Source organism: Electrophorus electricus, chromosome 15 (genome assembly GCF_013358815.1).
Source record: "Electrophorus electricus isolate fEleEle1 chromosome 15, fEleEle1.pri, whole genome shotgun sequence".
Lineage (NCBI taxonomy): Eukaryota > Metazoa > Chordata > Actinopteri > Gymnotiformes > Gymnotidae > Electrophorus > Electrophorus electricus.
The window spans coordinates 3,842,044-3,858,695 of NC_049549.1; the positions used below are offsets into that span (position 1 = coordinate 3,842,044).

The 16,652-nt window shown below is 41.3% G+C and overlaps 1 protein-coding gene across 3 annotated transcripts in view; it reads left to right on the forward strand.

Moving 5' to 3' along the window:
• zmp:0000001236 (mastermind-like protein 2) overlaps positions 1–16,652 on the forward strand; it is a 42,418-nt gene that overhangs the window by 13,677 nt on the left and 12,089 nt on the right. For all 3 annotated transcript variants that reach the window (XM_027027671.2, XM_027027673.2, XM_027027672.2), the window contains one exon: positions 11,845–13,077. In XM_027027671.2, the coding sequence (XP_026883472.2) occupies positions 11,845–13,077 (1,233 nt within the window). The remainder of the gene's footprint in view (positions 1–11,844; positions 13,078–16,652) is intronic.

Below are 16,652 nucleotides of genomic sequence, written 5' to 3' on the forward strand. Positions count from 1 at the left end.
GAAATGTATAACGTTATAAAGTGGTCTTGGCCAAAATATTACTAGTTTTCAGGTAATTGAGAACTATTTAATTTAGGATGTGGTAAAATTTCTACAAAACCCTTTGTGCTTCAGAAGCAAACCTTTGTGCTTCTGTTTAGATGCCTGATTTTGACATTAGCACTAGATCACTCCCAAATGTCAGGCTTTTCTGAGGAGAACTTGGCAGCACTGTAGTTGCAGTGTGTTTTCTCTCTAAAGGCTGTAGTGTGTATTTTCTCTACAGGCTATACTGTGTTTTCTCTCTAAAGGCTGTAGTGTGTATTTTCTCTACAGGCTATACTGTGTGTTCTCTCTAAAGGCTGTAGTGTGTATTTTCTCTACAGACTATACTGTGTTTTCTCTCTAAAGGCTGTAGTGTGTATTTTCTCTACAGGCTATACTGTGTGTTCTCTCTAAAGGCTGTAGTGTGTATTTTCTCTACAGACTATACTGTGTTTTCTCTCTAAAGGCTGTAGTGTGTATTTTCTCTACAGGCTATACTGTGTGTTCTCTCTAAAGGCTGTAGTGTGTATTTTCTCTACAGGCTATACTGTGTTTTCTCTCTAAAGGCTGTAGTGTGTATTTTCTCTACAGGCTATACTGTGTTTTCTCTCTAAAGGCTGTAGTGTGTATTTTCTCTACAGGCTATACTGTGTTTTCTCTCTAAAGGCTGTAGTGTGTATTTTCTCTACAGGCTATACTGTGTGTTCTCTCTAAAGGCTGTAGTGTGTATTTTCTCTACAGACTATACTGTGTTTTCTCTCTAAAGGCTGTAGTGTGTATTTTCTCTACAGGCTATACTGTGTTTTCTCTCTAAAGGCTGTAGTGTGTATTTTCTCTACAGGCTATACTGTGTGTTCTCTCTAAAGGCTGTAGTGTGTATTTTCTCTACAGGCTATTCTCTACAGGTGTGACTATTCTGTGTGTCTGGATTCTGTGTGACTGTGTTTTGCATGTCTGTATTCTGCTGAAATAGTTCTGAGTTTAGTTCAGTAATTTCATACCCTTTCTATCAGTGTGTGAAAATATGATTCACATTCCCCACACTCTCAAGCGCGCGCATGCACACACACACACACACACACACACACACACACACACACACACACTTTTTAGTTAGGGATAGGGTTTTTAGTAAGACCATATTTAATTACTTGCATTTGGTAAGTCGGTAGAGAGAGTGTTTATAATTAGGTGGACATATTGTTTACAAGTAGGTAGAAATTCTGTTTAAACAGTTAAGGAACATCACTGACATCAGCAGACAAGAACTGAGGCTGTGTATTGTTTGGAGATCTTTCTGCTCTTTCCGAGTGGGAATGAGGGAGAAAATGCAAGCGAGTGAGGAGTGGGGGAGGGGGGGACCACTGGTGACTGTCATCTGCAAATGGAAACGATAAAATGAAACAGGACATCAGCAGGAGCAGCCCACGAGCCAAGCTGTGCTTTTGGGGTAGCCTTTGAGATTCCATGGAACTCGGGTTGGCTCCCCTGCATTAGGTAGTGCTTATAAATCATTAGGGCACTACATTACTAATATTTCCTCCAAGTTTCTTTTTCTTTTCAAGAATATATTATAAGATGAGCCTATTTGCAACTATATCAAAACATCTGAGTAAATTACTTCTGATTAATCTTCTAATGTGTAATATGAGGATTGACCAGGGCCATGGATACTTCTCCTTTTAGGGCATAATGGAAACGATAGGTGCTCTGAAAATACTTATCCAACTACAGCCATGAACCATTGCAGAGGTCCGGTTTGCCGAGGGGGATTCCGACTCTGAGATACCAACTCTGTGTGGTTGGCTTGAGGGTGACTGCAGTGCCATTCAGGGGATGTAAATGAAGTATGAAGATGACCATCCAAAATGCCAGTCTGTCTACTAGGTGGTCCTCTGTAGTCACTTTGTATAAATGTGCCTGTTTTGCTGGTGTCCTGGACAAGCCTTGGTCAGTTGGTTCACAAAATTACTCAGATTCTTTCTCTCTTTGTAAATTCCTGAAGATGAGTGTATGTACACGGTCACAGAGATCGAGAGGGAGAGACCGATGTCCACCAAGATGATGAGAGCATGTCCAGAGAGCAGGTCTTTTGGCATAGTCTTATTGATCCTATACTTGTTCTCTGATCATACTTGTTCTTGTATAAGATGTTCTGGATCTTATCCGTTGATCTGACAAGCCCCTTGATGTTCATGGTACGACAAATGTGATAAACACACTTGCTGCTTTTTACTGCTTTTTACAGTGCTTCTCACTTAGTATGTCATCTTATATGAACACTGTTCATTAATTTCTGTAATATGCTTGTGTAGCTAAGAATACATATATACTCAGCTCTTCTATCAGGCTTAATACATTAGAGCTGCAGTCAGTAGGACCGAGAAGAGCTCGAAAACTTGAACGAGCACAATTACCAGGCCCTGCCCCTCACCCTTCCTCTCCACTGTGATCCAGTCCCGCCTCCAGGAGGCTGCTGTGCACGTTATGAAATGTCAACATTGCTATCCAACAGAATAAATCTTTAAGACTTGAAAAGTAACTTACACCGATAACTGTCAGTAAAAAGAGTGAGCACGCACTTATCAGTGCTTAGATGCATGTTTGATAACAGAACTGTCATGTATAGTACTAAATAAGCAAAAAAAACCCACTGAGAGAGGCAAACATAAATATCAGGACATGCACAAAACTGACGCTACTGTGGGGGCACTTCATAAAGATGATTTCAGTAACTTTCCAATAAAACAACACTAACCAGAACCCTTAGTATTGAAAATAATGTAATCCTAGTCCTACTGCAACATCAGAGTAAGATGAGAACTGTGCTGTAGAGTGTTACTCTAACCATTACTGTATTAGCTTTGTAGTTGATTAAAAAAAATCAGATGAACAATAAATCAATTATCAAGCAGAAATGTATCTAACTCTGCTGCATCGGCTTTGAATCCTCTCGGGTCTTGTAGCTCCTTGCACGTCTAAAAGCCACACCAGTACTTATCCTTGTTACAAAGTCTAATTCATTCTTTCCATCTTTCTTTCCTTCATGTCATCATCTGTTTGCTTGTGTTTGTCCTGTAAGCTGTTGTTGGTAAAGGAGAGATGGTGGTTGTCTGCCTGTCATTGCGTTTGCAAAGTTCCTGAAGTCGCTCACTGACTGAGTGAGGGCATGTGCATGCACGAGCAGTAACTGACACTCTGTCGGACACTCTTCCCCGGTTCTGATTGGTTGTTTTTATACGATGACACTCCTCCTCACTCTGGCTCTGATTGCTTGTGTTGATTCTGGCCTGGCGGATTGTTGCAGGTGGCATTAGGATCAGTAGGTGAGGCCTGATTTTATTTGTTTGTTTGTTTATTTTAAATATGAGTTATTTTTATACAGGTTACCTACAGCAGCTTTAAGGGATTGCAGGGTGAAGCTTTTGTTCCTCCTGCAATACACTGATGCACCTTGTGAAACTGATGATTAGCTGATGAGCACCAGTGTTTATGTAGAAAACACATCAAAGGCCCTGCACAGAATTAGGGTTAGGGTTAACGCTAACCCTGCAGAGGATGCTTCTTCCTTATTCAAAATATTACATTAGCAGGAAGTATGCGATTGTCTTCATGCCTCTGCTTTAGTTTAGCATTAATTGGCCATTGCAGAGTGAATAAAATAACCTCTACATTTTTTTTTATACTGACCCCTAGCTTTTGCTTAGGAATTACGATTTAGTTGTTATAATTGTTGAAGTCATACATTACACTAATTGACTAGTGAATCATAAGCTGCCTTATATTACATATTCATGTGAAAATATTCAATCACTCAGTGAAAACCTTCACTCAATCTGCATGGCTCTACTCCAGTAACAGAGATGGCACATGCATTCAAATGCTCACTTTTTGCATACAAGTGGGAGAAAGGTGTTACTCTTTTTATTTTATTCAGGAAAATGAGACCAAATCAAAATGGCTCAAATTTCTTTCTGTAGTTGAAGGGACACTAAATACAAGTTTGTAGCAGGCATTTTACTACAGTTTAATTTGAAAATTGGGCTCTGTTCAGCTCCGGATTTGTCCCAGTGATTGTTTTAAATGGACACTTTATTCATTAATGTAGCAAGCAATGAGAATGGAAGAAAATGCTAGTGCAGGCTAACATTTTCTTAATTTATGTAATTTAGCTCATCTACAAATTTATTTTTATAATGTTATATAATGCCATATACTGACATTTTTTAAAACTGCCAATATACATGTTTAGCTCCTGCCGTGTATAATCAAAGTCTGTTAACTAGACCTGGTTAACCAGCAGAATATCAGCTAGCTCATGCTGGCTAATGTTGTTTAGTAGCTTTAAAGTAAACATGATCAATATGTAATAAATGCACAGATGATACCACTCTAAATTCATGCTTAAAATATGAACTGTGGCATCCTCTAATATAATCAGAGCATTTGATTAGTCTCTATTTAAACACTTAAGGCGCTTCAGGTGGAAAATAAAGCTGTTTTGATGCAATCTGTTTTCCAGCCTGCTCCATACTGACTAGGGTGGTTACGTTTGACACTGAGGCTGTCAATCAATCCGCTGTAGTCTACGCCCACATACTTTTACTTTGCGGCATTTTGCAGGCACATAGCAGAATGATGACAGGCAACAGAGAAAAAAGAAACTTTAATAAACTCCTTTTAATTTTAGGGGAAAATTAAAAGGAAACTGGAACATATAACATTCTTGCAGAAATATTTTTCACAGATTTAAAAAACATGGTGCCGGGCCTTTAAATTGCAGTTACGTTTAATCTAGAAATCAAAATTGTATTCCATCCCCGAAACCAATAATATTCTTGAGTTGATTTGCATTAAGAACCCTTTTTCACACTAAGCCCTGTATGTCCATGCATGTTTGGTTCTCTTTATCGTTTCTCCTTAGTATCCACACAGTTATTGCATGAACAATGAGAATGAAGAAACGCATATATTGTATAATTCCCTTACACATGGTGTGCAGTTGAAGAGAGCTGTTGAGAGAGGGGCTTCATCTCACTGCTGAGAATGTCCAGTGTAATTTGGTTTAGGGAGTACACAGTGTAATTATGTACACCCCACCATTAGCATCATGTATGTTTAGTGTCTTTGAAGGCGCTCTCTCTCTCTCTCTCTCTCCCAGTAGCCCTCCCTCTCTTTTCTCTGTCCCTGCCATTTTTCTTATTCCCCCTCTCTTTATCTGTCTATCGCTCCATCTTTTTCCCACCTTGCCGATTTTATTATTTATTTATTTATTTTATTTTTTTTCAAAAAATTATTTTGAAGTAATGAGTAGTGTGTGTATGCTTAGAAGTAATGAGAATCGTGCTTGTTTTCCAGGAAGTGATGAGTAAAGGGTTAGAGGGGTGGGGAATTAGAAATCTGTAATGGATTGGTCTATTTGATTGATTTAATTGTTTGGCTACTCCATCCGATGACGTTTCGCATGGTCATGGATGACCTTAAAACAGAAGCTGAAGTTTGGCATGGTCACTATCAAACTTCCATTTCTTCATGTTAGGAGTAACCATCTGATGGTGTGTATACACCATCCTAATCCTAATGCTAAATCTATTTTACTTAGTAGTTGTTTTGACTGTTTTGCCAGGCCTGTGTCATAAAGGAGGGCTCAGCAGTCTGTTCTGGAGGATGTCTAATACAAATAGTGCATGGGCCATAGTCTCAGTGTGTATATCTACAAGGTGTTTCTCATAAAAAATGTTTCTATTAAAGTTGCTGGTGGGTGTAAATGCTAATGTAAAACTGTTCCAATGAATCTGATTGTATGAAACCCACACAAGGTTTATTGTATAAGCAGGCCTGTGGATAAGTCATCAGTGAAATTTTAACCTGTTTCTCTCTTTATAGGTTTTCTCTCCTAGCCAGTTGAATTTCCACCTTCAGGCACTCAACAGCCCATGCAACCATACAAATATTATGTCTCCCTAGAAACACAATAGTGCTATTTATTTATTTTCAGCATGTTGTTTTTAAGGTTGTATTCGGAGATGGAGTGAAGATTCTCACAAGAGGATTGACATTTCTGAAAGGTCTGGAGAGTAGATTAAAGGGAGCAGACAGACAGACACACACACACACAAACACACATACAGACAGATAGAATAACAGTGTGCTCAGTTATATTGTACATGCACTCAAACTCAAATAAAAATGTATACTATTAGTGGACAGGACCTCAAGAAACCACTTTCAAATGCAAGCCATAACAAATTTTATTAGAGCACTCTTTTCTTGGGTACATTATGATGTCTTCTTGTTGTTGTTTTTTGTTGTTGGGATGCCCTGAGTATAAAATGTTCTGCTGAACTGTCATTAAGACTAGAGGTCTATAGAGTCCTGGAGAGTGTGAGGAATTCTGTGATTCGGTGAGTTTTGGATGATGAATCATGTAAATAAACAGAATCCTTAAAAAAGTGAAAAAGTCCATTTTGAAGCGCGGGATGTCGGCCTCAATGCCATTCAGTTCAAACCTTATTTACATTTACTTTTTCATAGTTTGGCAAACTCCCTTGTGCAGATTGACTTTGTAGTAAAAATCAAAATGTATCCTCATCGAAACTCAACTCATCCTCGTATCCTTAAGTAATATTATCACACGTAAATGTGTATTTATGCATTTTTTAGTTGAAAGTAAGAGTTCAGATTGTGGTTTTTCTATTGCACAGCACAAGGACGCCATTTCCCAGCAGATGCACTCATACACATCTTGCAAGACTTTTCTTCTCCTTGCCAGAAGTCACTTTCATAGATGTCCCAAAAGCTTCTGAGCTCATTAAAGCTTAATCAGAAAATCTATTTTCAGATCACTCACAGATCCGTCAGGAGTATTTTCCATGAATACAGGACACTGTTTCTGCACCACCTCTCTGCCAAAATGAACATGGAATTATTTCTTATGTGGTTAGCACATAAGATTGAGCCAAGCCTGATGTTTCCTATAAAGTATTAGTGCTACAGAGTTATGCCTTTTTTAAGTCCTTGATATGTCTTTATATTATAATTCTAAAGAGTGAGCTGTTGCATCATTTTTGTTTGTTGCTTCTTGCTGTTGTGCGAAATGCCTGCAGTCTATTTCTAAAGACCAATAGACCAATTTCCAAAACACCCTTCGTGCTCATTAAATTCTACATAGCTATTTTCCAAATATTGCTATTTATTTATTTAACCATTTTATATTCAATTACCATCTATTTTATTAGGTTATTTTTTTAGATGAACTGTACATGTAAGACATGTATACCTAAGGAGGGAGGGGTGTTACTGCCTCTGTTAAATGTGCATCTGGTTTTGCACAGTTAATATTTTGGTACGTCTGATGACATGAAGCCTTATTATAAATATCATCCATGTATTCATAAATGAATGAGTTCATACAGTGGTGTGACTGTCCTAGTATACACGCACTTGCACAGTTAGTCATTTAAGAGAACAAGTCAGACTTTGGGAAGGTGACTGGGCATTTATGTCAGCATAGATAGATAGATAGATGAGAGAGGGAGAGGAAAGAAGACAGAGAAAAGAAGACAGACAGAGGGAGAGGAAAGAAGACAGACAGAGGGAGAGGAAAGAAGACAGACAGAGGGAGAGGAAAGAAGACAGACAGAGGGAGAGGAAAGAAGACAGACAGAGGGAGAGGAAAGAAGACAGACAGAGGGAGAGGAAAGAAGACAGACAGAGAGAGAGAGAGAGGAAAGAAGACAGACAGAGGGAGAGGAAAGAAGACAGACAGAGGGAGAGGAAAGAAGACAGACAGAGGGAGAGGAAAGAAGACAGACAGAGAGAGAGAGAGAGAGAGGAAAGAAGACAGAGAGAAAAGAAGACAGACAGAGGGAGAGGAAAGAAGACAGACAGAGGGAGAGGAAAGAAGACAGACAGAGGGAGAGGAAAGAAGACAGACAGAGGGAGAGGAAAGAAGACAGACAGAGGGAGAGGAAAGAAGACAGACAGAGGGAGAGGAAAGAAGACAGACAGAGGGAGAGGAAAGAAGACAGACAGAGGGAGAGAGAGAGAGAGAGAGAGAGAGAGGAAAGAAGACAGAGAGAAAAGAAGACAGACAGAGGGAGAGGAAAGAAGACAGACAGAGGGAGAGGAAAGAAGACAGACAGAGGGAGAGGAAAGAAGACAGACAGAGGGAGAGGAAAGAAGACAGACAGAGAGAGAGAGAGAGGAAAGAAGACAGACAGAGGGAGAGGAAAGAAGACAGACAGAGGGAGAGGAAAGAAGACAGACAGAGAGAGAGAGAGAGAGAGAGGAAAGAAGACAGAGAGAAAAGAAGACAGACAGAGGGAGAGGAAAGAAGACAGACAGAGGGAGAGGAAAGAAGACAGACAGAGGGAGAGGAAAGAAGACAGACAGAGGGAGAGAGAGAGAGAGGAAAGAAGACAGAGAGGAAAGAAGACAGACAGAGGGAGAGGAAAGAAGACAGACAGAGGAGAGGAAAGAAGACAGACAGAGGAGAGGAAAGAAGAAGAAGAGAGAAAAGAAGACAGACAGAGGAGAGGAAAGAAGACAGACAGAGGGAGAGGAAAGAAGACAGACAGAGGGAGAGGAAAGAAGACAGACAGAGGGAGAGGAAAGAAGACAGAGAGAAAAGAAGACAGACAGAGGGAGAGGAAAGAAGACAGACAGAGGGAGAGGAAAGAAGACAGACAGAGGGAGAGGAAAGAAGACGGAGAGAGGGAGAGGAAAGAAGACAGACAGAGGGAGAGGAAAGAAGACAGACAGAGGGAGAGGAAAGAAGACAGACAGAGAGAGAGAGAGAGAGAGGAAAGAAGACAGAGAGTAAAGAAGACAGACAGAGGGAGAGGAAAGAAGACAGACAGAGGGAGAGGAAAGAAGACAGACAGAGGGAGAGGAAAGAAGACAGACAGAGGGAGAGGAAAGAAGACAGAGAGAGGGAGAGGAAAGAAGACAGACAGAGGGAGAGGAAAGAAGACAGACAGAGGGAGAGGAAAGAAGACAGAGAGAGAGAGGGAGAGGAAAGAGAGAGAGTGAGAGGAAAGAAGACAGGCAGAGAGGGAGAGGAAAGAAGACAGACAGAGAGAGAGAGAGAGAGAGGAAAAGACAGGCAGACAGAGAGAGGGAGAGGAAAGAAGACAGACAGAGGGAGAGGAAAGAAGACAGACAGAGGGAGAGGAAAGAAGACGGAGAGAGGGAGAGGAAAGAAAGCGAGAGAGAGGGAGAGGAAAGAAAGCGAGAGAGAGAGAGAGGAAAGAAGACAGACAGAGAGAGAGAGGGAGAGGAAAGAAGACACAGAGAGAGAGAGGGAGAGAGGAAAGAAAGAGAGAGAGAGGGAGAGGAAAGAGAGAGAGGAAAGAAGACAGGCAGACAGAGAGGGAGAGGAAAGAAGACAGACACAGAGAGAGAGAGGAAAGAAGACAGGCAGACAGAGAGAGGGAGAGGAAAGAGAGAGGGAGAGGAAAGAAGACAGAGAGAGAGAGGGAGAGGAAAGAGAGAGAGTGAGAGGAAAGAAGACAGGCAGAGAGGGAGAGGAAAGAAGACAGACAGAGAGAGAGAGAGAGAGAGGAAAAGACAGGCAGACAGAGAGAGGGAGAGGAAAGAAGACAGGCAGACAGAGAGGGAGAGGAAAGAAGACAGGCAGACAGAGAGAGAGAGGGAGAGGAAAGAAGACAGACAGAGAGAGAGAGGGAGAGGAAAGAGAGAGGGAGAGGAAAGAAGACAGAGAGAGAGGGAGAGGAAAGAGAGAGGGAGAGGAAAGAAGACAGAGAGAGAGAGGGAGAGGAAAGAAGACAGAGAGAGAGAGGGAGAGGAAAGAGAGAGTGAGAGGAAAGAAGACAGGCAGACAGAGAGGGAGAGGAAAGAAGACAGACACAGAGAGAGAGAGAGGAAAGAAGACAGGCAGACAGAGAGAGGGAGAGGAAAGAGAGAGGGAGAGGAAAGAAGACAGAGAGAGAGAGGGAGAGGAAAGAGAGAGAGTGAGAGGAAAGAAGACAGGCAGAGAGGGAGAGGAAAGAAGACAGAGAGAGAGAGAGAGAGAGAGAGAGAGAGAGAGGAAAGAAGACAGGCAGAGAGAGAGAGGGAGAGGAAAGAAGACAGGCAGACAGAGAGAGGGAGAGGAAAGAAGACAGGCAGACAGAGAGAGAGAGGGAGAGGAAAGAAGACAGGCAGACAGAGAGAGAGAGGGAGAGGAAAGAAGACAGGCAGACAGAGAGAGAGAGGGAGAGGAAAGAAGACAGGCAGACAGAGAGAGAGAGGGAGAGGAAAGAAGACAGACAGAGAGAGAGAGGGAGAGGAAAGAGAGAGGGAGAGGAAAGAAGACAGAGAGAGAGGGAGAGGAAAGAGAGAGGGAGAGGAAAGAAGACAGAGAGAGAGAGGGAGAGGAAAGAAGACAGAGAGAGAGAGGGAGAGGAAAGAGAGAGAGTGAGAGGAAAGAAGACAGGCAGAGAGGGAGAGGAAAGAAGACAGAGAGAGAGAGAGAGAGAGAGAGAGAGAGAGAGAGGAAAGAAGACAGGCAGAGAGAGAGAGGGAGAGGAAAGAAGACAGGCAGACAGAGAGAGGGAGAGGAAAGAAGACAGGCAGACAGAGAGAGAGAGGGAGAGGAAAGAAGACAGGCAGACAGAGAGAGAGAGGGAGAGGAAAGAAGACAGGCAGACAGAGAGAGGGAGAGGAAAGAAGACAGGCAGACAGAGAGAGGGAGAGAGACTGCCAGCCCCGTAAACAGGAGAAGCCTTTAACCTGCCACTGCATCGGGAACGCTGTTCCTTACTACATACCTGCACTAATATTATTACAGCACAATGTCTCGAGGTCATAGGAGCTGGCTGTAATGGAATGATTATGAATTTGCATGCAACAGGAAGATTGCAGGCAATGCTAGTTAATTTTGGAGGGGTTGGTTGGTTGTTTCTGGAGTATTTGAGACATGTTCTTCATCACAAAATTGTATCACTAAATTTATTTGGTCTGTGAAATGATTGGATTAGGAGTTAATGTTTATATGTCTGACTACATTTCCAAATGCTTCCCTACAGCTACTCAGTGGGACTTATGAATCATTGTTCTGGATTCATTTACATAAATTAAGGCTCAAGAGACAAAGAGAACAGTCTTGCACACAGGAGAATGCTCTCTTTACAGTGAGCTAACAGGGGGAAATGTAATTCATGCAAATGAGTTTAACAGATAAAAAGCTTTCTTTGTGTATCTGCTCTGTCTATCTGTTTAAACTTATCTGCTCAGCTAATGCAGAGTTTTCAGATCTGTGTTTTTCTTAGTTTTTAGTAGTGTTAAAACCTCTTTTGTTCAAGTGTATTTATGCCAGTTCATGATACCTGTGACCAGTCTCCTTGGAAAAAAATCATGTTATGTCATTTATAGCCCATGTGTATTATTTTTCTGTATCTAACCTTACTGGCAGGTTCCACCACAAACATTACCATAAAATATTAGATTCAAAATGGTCAAATGAACAAGGATAGCAAATTACTATATTTGATCAATTTCTATAGAGATTTGTTCTTATTTTATTTTTAGATTTCTCATCAAAATTTGATGTAATTGATGATTAATAAGAATTAAGTAAAAATATGTGCACTTTTCTTAATCTTGCAGAAAAGGGGCTCACTTTGGCCTGCATGCAGAGAACCTTAACCTCTAATCCTAACCCTAACCGTAATGCAGAGAACTGGACTAAAAACCTTAATTGCTGAACATCTCTTTAATGTTGCTGCTTAAACATTTTTATAACAGCCATCGTATTTGCAAATAAAGTCTCTTTACATGAATTTCACATTAACTTGCTAACTTTCTTTGCCTTTACAGCTCCAGGGTTCACTGAGAAGAAAGATAGAGGGGCCATCTGGCTATACTCCTAAGCAGAATGGCTTATCCTGTATGGGCACAACACCAGACTTCAAGCGTGTTCGGATGGAGACCATCTCACTTCTTCCTAGTTCTTCTGCTGTGGACTCAGGACAGTCTCAAAGCTTAGGAGGTCCTTTGTCTCTGTCTCACACACTTCAGCCTAAAGACCCCTTCATGATGCCCCTTGGTGTTGGAAGTGATCTCTTCAACATGACTCTCAGGGATGTGAAGAAAGAGCCAGCAGATATCCAGACCTGCGGCCATTCTCTAACTGATCCAGCAATGGCTGTGTTTGAGTTCAAGGATGAGGCTGGAGGACCGATTGACCCTGAACTTCAGGACTTGTTTGATGAACTCACCAAATCAGTACCACCTCTCAATGACCTGGAACTGGAAAAGATGCTGAAGCAAGATGATGAGTTTGGGTTGGATCTTGGTCGCCCCAGCTCAGCTAGTGCAGCCCATCCCTGTCCCCACTTAGATAAACCAATCAAGACCGAATACTCACCTGATTTTGGCCAGGTGCCAGGAAGCTCTCCACAGCTCCGGCCTGCATCAGCTGGTCCATCCTTTTCCATGGCAACCACGGCTTTAGCAACTTCTCCAGCGGTGCTGGGGCACATGGCCCGTGGTCATGTGTCTCAGGCATCAGCAACAGCTTCTAGGGGACTACCAGCCTGGCCTGAGATATCACATGCTGAGCAACTAAAGCAAATGGCAGCCAATCAGCAGCCCAAACAACCACCCAATGCTCTAATTCACCACCAACAGCATAACCAAGCTGCAAGGCTGCAAAACTGGCCTTCTGCCATGGACCCCAATTCCAATCCCTTTGGTCAGGAAATTATTGCCACCCCTAGTCTGTTAAGGCAGCCAGGAATTGGCCCTCAGAGCTCTGGTCAGGGCAAAGGTGTGGCCAACTGCCTCTTCAAGCCCAGCGGGTATAACCAGACTAATTCCACAGATATAAAAGCTCTCAGGACTAGACCTAGGCTAAATTTCACTACTAAAGCATCTACCATCACAAGCCATGTGGCTGGGTCACAGAGCAAACCATCTATACAAAACCCAGAGTCTACAGAAAGCCAAAACATTCAGTTTCAGTTAACTATGCAGTCATCATCTTGTCTACAGCCCAAGCCCCTGAGCCAGCATGTTCCAGTTAATCTTAAAATAACCCAACAAAGACAGGTAAGATACCTACAGAAAGCTTAATGTGTCTCTTTCTTCTTTGTTAAAGAAGAGACAGGATGTTTTATCTTTCCATGTTAAATGAAAACCATCAATAGGTATTTCTGATGTTGCTTCTCTTAGAGCACATGGACATACAGTGAGAATTTGTATAACTAGGGATTAACGCACACTGTTATGAGATTTGAATTGCAGCAGCTTTACACACACACCTTTAGCATGTTTCCCCTGTGACTGGGTTATCTCCTTTTTTTTTTTATTTGTGTATTTAGTCTCTATTGACATAAGCAAACAAATAATTAAGTAAGATACTAAGGTAATTAAAATATGCATAACTGTTATGTTTGTTTCAAGTAATGCAACTATGCTGTCACAAGAGCAGTTTATTGGTCACAGTAGTGTCTACTGATTTTAATGTGTTCTCTAATGTATTCTTCTGACTTTTATATCTAATTTTGGTATTAGGTTAGTCGGTAACATTTTGTGCCGTGATTTTCCTCTTCATTTCCTGGGCTTACAGTAGCATGGAGCACTTCTACACATTGCCAGCTTCTGCTGCTGTTCGTCTCATGATTGTTGTTTCAGTCTCAGTACTCTCAGGGCATCATTATGTTTATCCCCTTGAAGCAAACTGACAAGGGCCCTGGATGGCTAAAGTGTGGTGGATTTAACATGAGAAGCGCATAATTTCACTGCTTGTCACAGATGCTCAGTGTCAGGGCATAGATGTGCACAGTACGATTTGCTAATTGGAGGCTTTTAGCTGTGAGGGACAATCTGTGGATGGTAGCTGTAATCTGCTTAGCCTGGTGCTGGATGTTGAGCCACTCGTTTGTTATGATTGGGGAACATCAGAACATCTTCCTTTACCGCATTTCTCTGACACTTTTATCCAAAGCAACTTACAATTAAGACTGAATACAACTGAACCAATTGAGGGTTAAGGGCCTTGCTCAGTGGCAACCTGGCAGTGGGGGGGCTTGAACTGGCAACCTTCTGATTACTAGTTGCGTACCTTAACCACTGCTACTCCCACTTTTCAGTTTTGTGTATCTCTGTGTTAGTGTATCACTATACGATCACCGTTTTAGTGTAGATTACACTGCTGTACAGGGCAGTGATGTCTAAGTGGTTAAGGTGCTTGACTTGTAATCAGAAGGTTGCCGGTTCAAGCCCCACCAATGCCAAGTTCCCACTGTTGGGGCCCTGAGCAAGGCCCTTAACCCTCAATTGCTCAAGTTGTACTCACTCATAATTGTAATTGCTTTTGATAAAAGCGTCAGATAAATGTAAATGTGTAGCTTTTAGTGTAGAGTATACTGGAAAGCATACTACTTTTCAAATTGTAAAATTATGATCATAGAAAACTAGTGTGTCAATTTCTAACATGTCTAATGTCTGAAAACTAAATAATGGTATCAGATTTTCACTCTTTGTTCTGCAGTATGAATTGTTCTGCACCTGAACAGGTTAGAAGGGGCTTTTCCCCCTACACCACCGGTGTCTTAGTTTCATTTACACTAGTCCAGCCGATTAAATAAAAATTTTTGCTTTGGGTTATAATTTTTCTTAAACTCTATCTCTTTTGTTCCTGACTCAGGCTAATATACCCCTAGTTCAGGAACTGCCTAATATGGGCATTTTTGTGTGCTGAATAGTTGACTGGCTGCTCTTCATTGCTCTTCAGCGACTGGCTGACCAGGTGACTTTCATTGAAACATGAATCTTGGCACATGGGTATTTGTGCATTAGGTAACTACTGTGATATCTAAGTTGGCAGTACACAAGAGTGGTCAGCAATGCAGATAACAACCTTAATAGATAGATAGAACCTTATTAGATAGTTTAGTTAACATTAGCCAGTGGCTTTGTTGGAGATAGTTTAGCTGAACATTCAATCTTGCCTGTTGTAATGGATTGTTATTATTAATCTAGGAAACAACAGGCTCTGCTTTGTGGTGTGGGGAAAAAAAATATTTTCAGCACTTAGTAATCATGAGTACTGTTAAGTAACTATGTAACATGAAAGATCAGTCACATTTTAACATACAAATATCTTCTCAGACACTGCAGTCAAGAGTTTCTTGGGAAAAACCTGTTATAATTATTTTAGTCTCTCGAGGATATCAGTAGGGTGTTTTTACGTGAGTGGCTAACTTCCCATTGCTGAAATGAACATAAACAAGAGATGCATGGGACTTCGTGTTTCATGTGAAACATTCTGTGCAGAGAATGGCTATCCAGTGACCCTATGGTTAACTATAGGGCCGTGTACAAAATATCAATACAGCAGTGTATCGTGAATACATGCTTTCCAATACCTGAATTGATAGTCATGGCTATATCAATATTTATGAGCATTTATGAATATTCTTCATCCAGTGTAAAGCTGATTTTGTTCAAGTTTAAGTGCAGTACTGAAAACAACATCCAGTGGGTTGCACTTCATAAAGAAAAAATTAGTGGCTTTAAGAAAAATCAATGCATTCATCTAAAAAAACCATGAAAAAGCAGCTGCAGTCAGCTCTTTCAAAATTTAAAGCTGACATTTGGTTGAACGTGGGAAAATGTTAATTTGTATCAAGTGAGAATTATGTTTCAACGTTTGTAAATTATAGTATTCAGAGTCAAGTCCTTTCCTGTTGGTAAGAGGTTAGAAACTATTGGGTAATATGAAAAGCACAGTGGGTAAATATAGGGACTTTACACCCAACACCAACAGCACACATTGATTTAAAGTCTATATGTACCGATAGCACTAAGCACACTTTAACAGTGGTGCTGAGTACAGCCTTAGTGATAGGTCTACGGTTTAAAGTGATGAGGTTTGTGAATTCGAGTTTCTTTGAGGGGGTGGGTCTGGGATTATATGTAAATTATATGAAACCCTAATGGGTTGGTGCAGGATATTTGACATCTCATTCTGTGTGCAGTTACATCCACTATAACAAACGCACTTATTTTACTGAAGAAAATGTAGTACAGCGTAGTCATGCACAGCACTGATGGGGTTAAGCTGTTGAAGTGGAAACAAAGGCTGAGCTTCTGCTTCAAAATGGAGAACTGAGACTCTTCCCACAGTCCACTGAATTAGTAATTCTATGGAAATAAAGGTCCCAAACTGGTGTCATGATCCCTCTGGAACCCTCACAACCCATGCTGAGCGTCCTCCCACTGGGAACAGATCACAAAATGCCTCCAAGGAAGCCAGGATGTGGGCTCTGTTACTTGTTTCCATGTTCTCATAGCCTGGTTATCACTGATTGGTTTTCAACAAAAAAATATATCAAAACTGGGATCCATGCTTTCTGTGGTATCTAGGCCTGTCTGGGTAAAATCTGATGGGAGCCTTTTTGTCCTGAGGGCATGCAGTGTGCTTTCTTACTTCAATTTGGGAAACTACACTGGTGGTGCGATATAGGTAATTACACAGACAGCCCTGCTTACCTCAGTGTGTTTTTCAGGCAATATGTCTTATACTTTGGATTATAGTGGTTCATGCGGAGTAGTCAGTATCTGAATGAGTTCTGTGTATGCTTGTGGTCTTAGATGGGAGACATTTTGCAGCGAGTATG